A 12,251-nucleotide genomic window follows, 5' to 3' on the forward strand; every position below is an offset into this window, starting at 1 on the left:
TAAAAAGTTCATCATCATTAAACTGGCTTTACATAAAATGGCAGATGGTCTTCTTCAAGTTGAAAAGAAAAGGTGCTAATTAGTAACAAGAAAACATATGTAAGACTTCATCTCACAGGAAAGGTAAATATATAGTAAAGGTAATAGATTAAACATGTATAAAACTAGTATGAAGGTTAAAAGGGAAAAGTAAAAATAACTATAATTATAAGATGATTAGTTAAGGGATACACAGGATAAGAAGATGTAAAATGTGGGGTGCCTGAGTGGCTCAGTGGGTTAAGGCCTCTGGCTTCGGCTCAGGTCATGATCCCAGGGTCCTGGGATTGAGCCCCGCATCAGAGCAGAGAGCCTGCTTCCTTCTCTTTCTCTGCCTACTTGTGATCTCTGTCAAATAAATAAATAAAAGTCTTTAAAAAAGAAGATGTAAAATGTGACATCAAATACATAAAACAAGGGGATATGGAAATGAAGTAAAAATATAGGGCTTTAGAATGCAATCATACTTAAGTTGTTATCAACTTAAAATAGACTGCTGTAGATATAGGTTGTTATATGTAAGCCTCATGTAATCCCAAAGGAAAATCCTATAACATATACACAAAAGATAAAGGAATCTAAGCATGCCATCAAACCAGTAAGAAAGCAGCAAGAAAAAAGGAACAGAAGGGAACTACAAAAGAAAACAATTAACAAAATAAGTACTTATAATAATGTCATAAGTCATAAGTACATAACTATCAATAATTACTTTAAATGTAAATGAACTAAATTCTCCAACTATAAGACATAGAATAAATGGGTGAGAAAACAAGACCCATTTTATATGCTGCCTATAAGACTTCAGATGTAAAGACACATACAAGATTGGAAGTGAAAGAATGAAAAGGGAATTCTATGCAAATGAAAACCAAAAAACAAACAAACTGGGATAGCTACATTTTATCAGACAAACTAGATTTGAAAATAAAGACTCTAATACGAGACAAAGGGCATTACATAATGACAAAGGGGCCAATCCAACAAGGGAATTAAATACTTATAAATACTTTATGCATCCTGTATAGGAGCACCTAAATAAATGAACCAAACACTAATAGGCTTAAAAGGAAAAACAGACACCAATACAATATAGTGGGGTTTTATTACCCCCATTTACATCAGTGGATAGATAATCCAGACAGAAAATCAGTAAGAAATATTGGCCTTAAATGACACATTAGACCAGATGGACTTAACAGATTTATATAGAATATACAAAAGCAACAGAATATATGTACTTCTTAAATAGACATGGAACATTCTCCAGGAAGAATATATATTAGGCCAAAAAATAAGTCTTAGTAAGTTTATGAAGATTGAAATTATATCAAGTATCTTTTCTGAACACAATGTTCCCTAAAACTAAAAATCATTTATGAAAGAATAGCCAAAGCAACCTTGATAAGGAAGAATAAAGCTCGAGTTATGCTGATTTCAAACTATATTATAAAGCTATAGTACTCAAAACAGTATAGTACTGTCAAAATACAAACACATAGATCAACAGAACATAATAGATAGCTTAGAAATAAACCCACACAATATGGTCTATTAATTTATGACAAAGAAGTCAAGAACAATGGGGAAAGGGTAGTCTCTCCGATAAATGGTGATAGTAAATTTGGACAACCACATACAACAGAATGAAATTGGACCACTATATTACAACACACACAAAAATTAACTCAAGTGGAGTAAAGATTTATATATAAGACCTGAAACTATAAAACTCCTAGAAGAAAACATAGGCAGTAAACTCTTTGACATAGATCTTGGCAATGATTTTTTTTTAACCTGACATCAAAAGCAAAAATAAACAAGTGGGACTATATCAGACTAAAAATCTTTTGCATAGCAAGGAAAACACCAACAAAATGTAAAGGCAACCTACTGAATGGGAGAAAATATTTGCAAGTCATATGTCTGATAAGGGGTTAATATCCAAAATATGTAAAGAACTCATATAATTCAACAGCAAAAAAAAGAAAAAAAAATCCAATTAAAAAATGGACAGAAAATCTGAGTAGACAATTTTCTAAAGAAAATATCCAGATGGCCAACGAGAACATAAAAAGATGCTCATTAATCATCAGGGAGATGCAAATCAAAACCACTTCACACCTGTTAGAATGGCTATTTTCAGAAGTCAGGAAATAACAAGTGTTGTGAAGACGTGGAGGAAAGAGAACCATTATGTACTACTGATGCAAATGTAAATTGGTGCAGCTACTCTGGAATACAGTATGGAGATTCTTCAAAAACTTAAAAAAAAACTACTATATGATACAGCAATTTTACCCCTGGGTATCTACCTGAAAAAAACTGAAAGCACTAACTCAAAAAGATTTATGCACTCCCACATTCCTTTATAGTATTATTTACAATAGCCAAGATATGGAAATAACCTAAGTGTCCATTAGTGGATGAGTGAATAAAGAAAATATATGTGGCCCATATACACAGTGGAATATTATTCAGCCATAAAGAGAATCTTGCCATTTGTGACAACATGGATGGACTTAGTATGCTAAATGACATAAGTCAGACAGAGAAAACAAATACCATATGATATCACTTATCTATGAAATCTAAAACAATAACAACAAACCAAGTTTACAGATACAGAGAACTGACTGGTAGTTGCCAGAGGGGGCTGGGGGAAGAAATGGGTGAAAGGGGCCAAAAGTTACAACTTCAAGTTATAAAATGAACAAGTAATGGGGATCTAATGTACAACACAGTGACTATAGTTAAAAATACTATATTGCCCATTTGAAAGTTGCAAAGACAATAGATCTTAGAAGTTCACACCACAAGAAAAAAAATTTGTAACCGATTCAGCACAGTGCATCATTATGTTGTACACTTAAAATTACTACAATGTGGTATGTCAATTATACTTCAATTTTTTTAAAAAAGGAAAATAAAGATGAGAAATATTCAGCAAAAAAAAATTAGCAGGACTTGATCAATTGCATGTGAGAAATAAGAGTAAGTAATTATAGGGGACTCATATTTTTAGCTCAGGTGACTTGGTGCATATAATTCAGTTTACCATTACAGGAAATGCAAGAAGAAAAACAACTTTTAAGAAACGAGGGTTCAGTTGGCAAGCATCTGCCTTTGGCTCAGGTCATGACCCTGAGGTCCTGGGATCAAGCCCCATGTCAGTACCCTGCTCAGCAGGTGAGCTTGCTTTTCCCTCTCCTGCTGCCCCTGTTCGTGCGCTCTCTCACTCACTCAAATAAATAAATAAAATCTTAAAGAAAAAAAAAAAGACAAAAAAGAAAAGCAAACTAAACAGACTCAGCACTGGAAATATTCAATCTGTCATTGCACATTTAGCTTGGAGAGGAGGGGCCACAAAAGAACTGTATACATCTGAATTTGATTACTTTATTCATTTAACAAGTTGAGAATCCACTACGTTACCAGGAATGTAGACCATAAACCTATAAGAATGAATAAGAAATGGCTGCTGCCCTTGAGGGACTCAATCCAGTAAGAGAAAAGGAATCTGCCTACAAGGTTAGGCTAGAAACGAGGGAGGAAGTTTTCAGAGGATGATGGGTTCATTCTCAACCTAGGGCACACATCAGAATCACCTGGAAGGCTTCTAAACATCCCAGTGCCTGGTCCACATTCTGGGCGTGGGGTTGAGGCAGGAGTCGTTGCTTAAACTCTCCAGGTGATGCCAATGCACAGCCAAGATTAAGAAAGCAGTACCTTGGCTCAGAAGAGAACACCTGGGATACCTCTTCCTTTGAAGCATTTGGCAATAACAATGGGTGTGCAGGGTGGTGGAAAGGACAAAATGTGGGAATATGAGAATTTGATTAAAGGAGCTCTGGCCAAATAGCTTGATGATATATAATTTCTCTGTAAAGAAAAAGTATCAAAGGCTGAAAATGAGATTAAAGCAGGCATCTTAACAGGAATGGCAAAGTTTTACAGTAGAGTCTGCAGAGAGTATGAAAAGGAATTAATCAGAAAGAAGTAAAAGCATTTCTAGGCAATTATAAAGGTTCAGTGAAAATGGGAAATCATACATTGGTAGTAGCATCCATTTACAAGGTTGTGCAATTTTCCCTAAAAATGTTTGGCAGTTTGAGAGCATGAACAGAGAAAATATTCATTTGGGAATGTAGGTTGACAGGTCAAAAGGATAGAGGGAACTAAAAGTGCTAGTGAGAGTTAAAAATCTGTAGAACAGAAATGAGGCATGGCCTGCAGACTTTGATGATGGTAAGAACACTAAATGAACAAAGGAATGAGAGAGATCAAATGAGAAGGAATTTGAGTCAAAATGAGATTTCTAAATTAAGAATTTCAAGATAGCACAGTACAGATTGAGTTAGAGCAACAGAATCCTAATTGGTCTTCCTATCTGTCTTTGCCTTTCCCCAGTTCATTATCCACACTACCCAAAACATGTTCTAAATTAAAAATCTGATCATCTCTCTCCCACCCTCAAACTTCAATCTTCCAGATGAATTCAATCAAAACCCAACCAGAAGACTTAATTATCACCTCTATTCTCCTGTTAGCTAATACCCCATTACTCTCACTCTCCCCCAATATTTTTTAAATTTTTAAAGATTTATTTGTTTATTTGAGAGAGAGAGAGAGAGAGAGAATGAGAGTGCACACACATATGAGTAGAGGCAGTAGGAACAGATGGAGAGAGAATTCTAAGCGAACTCCCCGCTAATGGTGGAGCCTGACACAGGGCAGGGCTTGATCTCAGGACCCGGAGTCAAAACCGTGAGTCCCATGCTCAACCACCTGAGCCAACCAGGTGACCCCTCGCCCAATCTTATACAGACTTTTATGGTGATAGTTTTCACATTGTGTTTTACTTTACAAAAGTGTCTCCCCCACTAGATTATGAGTTCCTTGAAAGTTGGAACCAAGTTTTCATCATCTTTTAATACATATTTCAACAGCCTTCCTAATATATTCGACTCTGGCATTTCTTGTTTGCTTACCTTTAATGATGGTTTCTTTGGAGAAACTCTTAGCCTTTTCAAATTTTTATTTAAATTCTAGTTAGTTAATATATAGTGTAATATTGATTTCAGAAGTAGAATTTAGTGATTCATCATTTACATATAATACCCAGTGTTTATCATAACAAGTGCCCTCCTTAATACTCATCACCCATTTAGCCCATCCCCTACCAACCTCCCCCATCAACCCTCACTTTGGTTTCCATCATTAAGAATCTCTTCTGAATTGCTTCCCTCTCTTTCTTCTTTTTCTTCCCACATGTTCATCTGTTTCTTAAATTCCCCATGTAAGTTTCTTAAATCCCACATATGGTATTTGTCTTTCTCTGACTGACTTATTTAGCATAGCATAACACACTCTAACTCTATCCACATCATTGCAAATGGCAAGTTGTCATTCTTTTGAAGGCTGTGTAATATTCCACCATATATATATGGTAAGATATATATATATAAAATCACATCATCTTCATCCATTCATCAGTCAATTGGACATCTGGGCTCTTATCATAGTTTAGTTATTATTGATAACGGTGCTATAAACATCAGGGTGGGAAGCACCTGGGTGGCTCTTGGTTTCAGCTTGGGTCATGATTTCAGGGTTGTGAGACTGAGCCCCACATTGGGCTCAGGGCTCAGTGTGGAGTCTGCTTATCCCTCTCCCTCCCTCCTTTTTCCCTCCCCCCACCACTGGTGTGCAATCTCTCTCTCTCCTCTTTGGATAAATAAACAAAATCTCCCCCCCAAAATCAGGGTACATGTACCCCTTCCAATCTGTATTTTTTTTTTATTTTATTTATTTATTTGACAGTGAGAGATCACAAGTAGGCAGAGAGGCGGGCAGAGAGAGAGGAAGGGAAGCAGGCTACCTGCTGAGCAGAAAGCCCGATGCGGGGCTCGATCCCAGGACCCTGAGATCATGACCTGAACCGAAGGCAGTGGCTTAACCCACTAAGCCACCCAGGCGCCCCTCCAATCTGTATTTTTAATCCTTTGGGTAAATACTAGTAGTGCAATTTCTGGGTCATATGCTAGTTTTTAACTTTTTAAGGAACCTCCATACCATTTTCCAGACTGGTTGCACCAGTTTGCATTCCCACCAACAGTACAAGAGTGATTACAGTCCAAGAGACAACTCTTTGGACTACTTGCCCATTTCTGTGGAGGTTTATTTAGTTAAAACTGGATTGATAATATCATCTACAAATACACTTAACCAGTCACATTCTATTATGTTACCATATGCTGATGCAAATAATTAGAGGAAATTACTAATTTCAACTCTCCCAAGTTGTGAATTCCCATTCTTCCCTTAGGATACCCCATTTATTATCTGTAACATGTATCTAAATGTAAATGCAAAGTAAGGACACCAGTGTCAATTCATGTATTTAAAAAAATTAATGAAACAAATTTTTCCTGTCTGTAGATACAATGTAAGTTAAATTTCTAATATTTTTCTGCACTCCAGTGGGTCATATTGCACACACCAATGAAGTACATCTATCACCACTTTAGGTGTCATTGGTCTAGACATGAGGTAATGAACACCTTGTCAGACACTAGCAAAAAAAAAAAAAAAAATCAAGATGCATATCATACTATCTACAATACTATTTTTATAAAGGTTCTTTTTATTTTTTTAAGGTAAAAATTTGGGGGAAGATTTCAGGTATTCAGCACTTTGTATGATCTTAGAAATACCGCTTTCATAATACCTTATACTGGAATAAGAATTTAGTTTCGGGGACAGAGAAAGAAAGCATTAAAAAGGTGATCTAGAACACTTATAGGAAGATCAAACCTCCAAATTAGAATTCAGGTTACTGGGTACAGGATGGAAGTGAACATTTTAAAGTGCTCTGAATTCCTCCTTGATATTTCATCACACTTTACTTTATTCAACTTCTCTCTTACCAGATTAGCTATAAAATCCCATGAGAGCAAGGGCTGTTCTTTTTGCCTGCTATATCCGTAGCCACAAGAATAATACCACGTGGCACACAGTAGATGTCCAAAAAATATTTACTGAATGAATGCATAAAAGAATGAAGTGGTATAATTGAAGTCATGATTAAGAAACGAATAAAAGAAAAGAGAACCCAAAAAAGTGCTAAACATTGAACATAAGGAATACCTACAGCAAAGCCATCAGAAGTTCCAGCAGAAGAGAATGGACAAGTCAAAAGAGGGAAAACCAGGAAATAATATGGACCTATAAAAGGTTGTGTCTTTGGGAAGGCAGTGAGTGGAGTCACTGTGGAAGTCTGAGAAAAAGCTCATGAGTTTATCAAGAAGTTAACTGGCAACCTCAAGAATGCTATTTAGGTGTAGTTATAGCAATGGAAGTCAACTGCATTGAAACAGGCAGGAGATGGATAATAAGGGAACAGAGGTGATACACGAGTCTTATGAATTGTCAGTGAAACAAGAGAAACAGTATTACAGCTCTAAAGGGCTCAACAGGAAGAAGTTAAGTTGTTTTTTTTCCAAGTTAGGAAAATCTACGTTTTTGAGAAAGACGATTTGGAGTTTTTTCGATTAATGGTGGACACAGTTTTGTGATCCTAAAATGGAATGGACATAGATTATGGCAAACACACTTATTGTGAAGACAGATGTCTGGAAAGAGAAAAAGTGCTTTTTTACATGAAAATCTAAAATGAACAATAAATGAAAAACAAGGTTTCTGATTACATATTTCCTTTTTCTATATCTCTGGGAAAATAAGTTGAGATGAAAAATACATGGGGTAGTTTTGGTCCTGGAGACTCATTCTTTTGGATTACTTTAGAAAGAAGTGATTATTTCTGTCACCATCACAAAAAAAAAATTAAAAAACACAAACATTTATACATATCTGCTGTTCTTCATGTCTTTAGGAACTAATCTTTCCGTCTTTAACAACAGGTACTGCTTCTGTGACTGCTTCAGTAAAACACTAAAGCACAAACATGAGCTCATTTCATTGCCTGCTGGGCCTGCATTTTCCCAGCCCTAAAATAACAAAAGGACCCAACGACAAAAAATAACATGGAGTGTTTTCTTATTCTCGAAATACTGTCTCTCCCTCTGCACTACTGCCCGTTTTAAACTTCATTCAAGCATAGGTTGGTAGCATGAAATGTGCTTAGGAAGTTACTTGGAATCATGGGCTCTTGAACAGATTTCACATCATATTCTCATTTGTTACTAAAACTCCCCAGGCTGAGTGTTAAGGGTTAAGAGTTAATTCTACCTCACTCACCATTTTATACTTGAGTCTTCCACCTGGCACGTTGTGTCCCCCGTCCCTGCACATTTCACACAGTAGGCATCTAGTGCTGCTACCGCAATCCAGCGTGTGCCCCCTGCCTTAAGACAGTCACGAAGTCCCTGCAGCGGCAAATAGTTAACAGCGCTTCAGGACGGGGTGGAGAAATCCCCGAAGGTTGTCAGGTAACCCAACTGAGAGCTCCTTGAGGCCGGGGACCGTCTTGTTCAGAAAGGTATCTCAGCACCTGATTCAGTCCTAGTACACAGAAGATTCTCAATAATGCTGCCGAACACACTCGGTGGGGACTCTAAATTCAACCGTTTTTTAATAGCAAACGTTCGCCGAGGGCCAGCAGGCGTGCGGGACCAGCAGGGCGCGCGGTCGCTAGAAGACGACAGGGTAGCTGTTGGTTCTAATTTCACAGATGGTGTGATTCTATACCACAATTTTCAGATTTCCTCTTAACACAAAAAGGGGGATTTGGGTTGTCTCTGCTTTTAGTTTTCAGGGCCTTAAATGCAAACCGAGATCCCTTCTCCCGACTAACAGGACCCTCCCTCTTGTGCGGGCGTCGGAGCTTCCGGCGCGCCCCGCCCCGCGACTGCGCCGCGGCGATCCAGAAGGGGTCGCTGTTCCCGCGATAACCTCGGGGAAGGCTCCACCCCGCGGCCCGCGCCGGCTTCCTCCGTCCGAGACCCCGCCCCAGACGGCGGATTACTAGTCCGTCAGTGTCCCGCACGCCCATCGTCGCTAGTGCGGACGCTAACGCCCCACTGCCTGCGGAGCAGGCTCTGCGTCTCGGCCGCCGCCGCCGCCGCCCGGGCGCGCGGCCCGCCCCGAGGCGCTCGTTCTCTCTCCTCGCCCCACCCTCTCGCTTCCCCTTCACGGAAACGACAGCTGCGGCGGCGGGGCTGGCGCCGCCTCCCTCCACCTACCACGTCTGCCCCCGCCACTCTCGCCCGGCGCCCCAGCCCGGCCGCGGCGCCTCCCCGCTAGGTCAGCCGGCAGCTCCGCCCGGCTTGCCGCCCAGGATGAACATCATGGACTTCAACGTGAAGAAGCTGGCGGCCGACGCGGGCACCTTCCTCAGTCGTGCAGTGCAGGTACCGCGGTGTGGGGGGAAGGGGCGGCGGCGCCCGAGAGAGAGGCCAAGGGGGCCGCCTGAGGCGGCGGCGCTCTCCGCACCCGGCCTCACCGACTGGCTGGCAGGCCTGCGGCAGATGGCCTGGCTGATGGGCGCGGCCTGGTGCCCCTCTGGTCCGGCGGCCGTTTTCTGCCCCCTTCCCGTTCAACCGCCGCGGCTCCGGAAGCGAGACGGGGTGGAGACGGGGCCGGGAGCGTCCCCCGCCCCTGAAGGACATCCAGAGTTCGGCCCCGGGCCGAGACACAGCACCGCCCTCCTTTCTGGCCCCACGACGACGGTGCTGGTGTGGCCGCCCTCCCGAGGCGGGCGAGGGCCCTGAAGACGGACCCTTCGGGCACCACCCCCACCCTTTTCCTTTCGTCTCCCTCACTCTCCCCGCCGAGTCCAAGAAGGAAGTTTCCTTTTCCTGCCCCTGAACCCAAAGAGCTGCCAAGACCGTTCCCTCCAGCCCTCTCTCTCCCTGGGGAAGGACGGTCGCTGGGCTTGGGCGGTCCGCGGGTGAAATGGAGATTGCCAGTTGGCGTACGTACTCCGCCAAGGCCTTGGGAAGTCTGGAGTTTGGGGGTTCCCACTCATTCTCAAAATGGGAAGCACCGGCTGTAGGACATGGAGAGGGGGAGGGGGAGACTCGTCTTACGCATGTTAGAGTTTTGTGTTTCAGATACACTTTTAAGCGGGGAAATTTGGCTCTCTCGCGGCTTTCCGCAAAGAAGTATCAGTCTAGGGAACTTGGACAGTTTTCCATAGTCATCACCCACATTATGCCAACTCAGTTAAATCTATGAACAGATGTAAATTTCACAACATGAGTTATAAACAATCTGGTGTTTGTTAATGGCATAGTCACGGTAGCAACAACATTCTCTTTTGTAAAGAGAAAACACAAATAATTTTCTAATATGCATACCATACTGATACTGAAATGTAAATCACTTGTCCTGCCTTTACTACTTTGTCTCCTTTACCCCAGTTTTACTGATGTGATTGATCTTAACATTGCACTGCTCTTGGCAAAAGAATGGTAGAACTAGTGCAAGGTAATAGCTGCCTATATTGTGAAAAAACTGTCAAACATTTGCAAGGCACTTGACAGATTACCTACTATCCTTTCTGTAATTTTGCCAGATAGATGTTACTAACGCCTTTGATATATGAGGAAGTAGCCTTAGAAAGGTTAAGAAGCTTGATTAACTTGCATGGCTAGTAAATGCCCAAGTGCTCTCTCTAATCTACTAATTCGTTTCAAGTTACTTCTCTCTTCCAGGATAGGCATTGCAGATAGAATGTTACAGGCTAGAGAGACCTTAAAGATCATCTGGTACTACAGTCTGAGCATTTCAACAATACTTAAACAGACAACACTTAAGGCATGGGAAATTCCTTCTGAGTCTTGATTTCTCAGTTCCAAAATCTGCATAGTAATAAGCTAGCTGCCTTAACCCTCAGCTCCCTATTCTCCATGAAATTATAAACTGTATTTTAAAGACAAATGAACTATATGGTTAAAATAATTTCTTGATTTAAATTAACCTACTTTTAACAGCTCAAAGATGGGGGTGTGCAAAAAGAATGAGTGGTTGAAGGTCTGAAATGAATTTGATTTGTGAGACTTAATGTTAACTGAAAAGAGGCCTTTGGTGTTTATTGCTGATTCCTAATGATTTTGTTTGCGGAGTGGAGATTTGACATTATGACACTTTTAAAGATGGGTATGTTTTCAGGTACATAATGCACAGTGCTTAAATGGAACAGACACGTGTACTGGAATTTGATTTAAATTGTCGATAGAGTTGATATAAAAAATCTAGCAAAGTTCTCAAAAGATGTACTTCCTAGGTGAATTTTAATAACTTGTTGTTTCAGATTTTTATTTATTTTATTTATTTATTTTAAAGATTTTACTTATTTATTTGACAGAGATCACAAGTAAGCAGAGAGGCAGGCAGAGGGAGCAAGAGGAGGAAGCAGGCTCCCTGCTGAGCAGAGAGCCCAATATGGGGCTCGATCCTAGGACCCTGGGATCATGACCTGAGCTGAAGGCAGAGGCTTTAACCCACTGAGCCACCCAGGCGCCCCTGTTTCAAATTTTTTAAAAGTCTCTCCTAATCTGTTGAGCTATCAAATGATTTTCAGTATTAAATACTTTCATGCCTATTTCATGTCTGCCTTACACTATTTTGGACACTGGTGACAGAGCAGTGAATAAAATTAACAAAACATCTGCCCTCCTGGAGCTTATAATCTAATAGTAAATATATCAGGTGAAGGAGAGGTGGTAAGTTAATGGCGGGGATGGCAGTTTTTGCCATGTTGTATAGGCATAATAATCATGGCAAGCCTTTTCAATAGGATCAAATTCCAAGAGACCTCAAGGAAGTGACAGTTCCAGTTTTTTGGAGGAAAAGCAATTTAGGCAGAAGGAAAAAGTACGAAGACTGAGGTTCTGGGGTACCTGGGACATTGGTTAGGGAGCTATAGCCATAGGATGGGCAAAAAGTAATAAAACTTAGGTGAGAGTGATAGCAGAGAAGGTTCAGAATCTATTCAATATTCCTTCCCAGATTGGCTCTAGGTTAGGAAGAAAGATGAGTTAAGGGTGTCTATACGGTTTTGGCTTGAGCCATTTACTGAGAAGGGAAAAATTTCAGCAGAAACAGACTCTTCAATATGTCTTTTTGTATTAAATCTGTTAGAAATAGATTCTGAAATATTTATGTATGAACTATATCATGTCTGAAGATTGCTTTAAAATACTCCAGAAGAGAGAAAAGTTGAAACATTGACAGAATGTTGACAGTTA

The 12,251-nt window shown here is 40.4% G+C and overlaps 1 protein-coding gene across 3 annotated transcripts in view; it reads left to right on the forward strand.

The window, feature by feature from the left end:
- Window positions 1-9,111: 9,111 nt before the first annotated feature.
- Window positions 9,112-12,251, forward strand: part of SH3GLB1 (SH3 domain containing GRB2 like, endophilin B1) — a 32,991-nt gene continuing 29,851 nt past the window's right edge. Inside the window, exon 1 of one of the 3 annotated variants that reach the window (XM_059134946.1) lies at window positions 9,112-9,410. In XM_059134946.1, the coding sequence (XP_058990929.1) occupies window positions 9,339-9,410 (72 nt within the window). In that variant the 5' untranslated portion in view covers window positions 9,112-9,338. The remainder of the gene's footprint in view (window positions 9,411-12,251) is intronic. The other 2 variants (XM_059134947.1, XM_059134948.1) reach the window with 2 other exon arrangements.

This window comes from Mustela lutreola, chromosome 10 (genome assembly GCF_030435805.1).
Source record: "Mustela lutreola isolate mMusLut2 chromosome 10, mMusLut2.pri, whole genome shotgun sequence".
Classification (NCBI taxonomy): Eukaryota; Metazoa; Chordata; class Mammalia; order Carnivora; family Mustelidae; genus Mustela; species Mustela lutreola.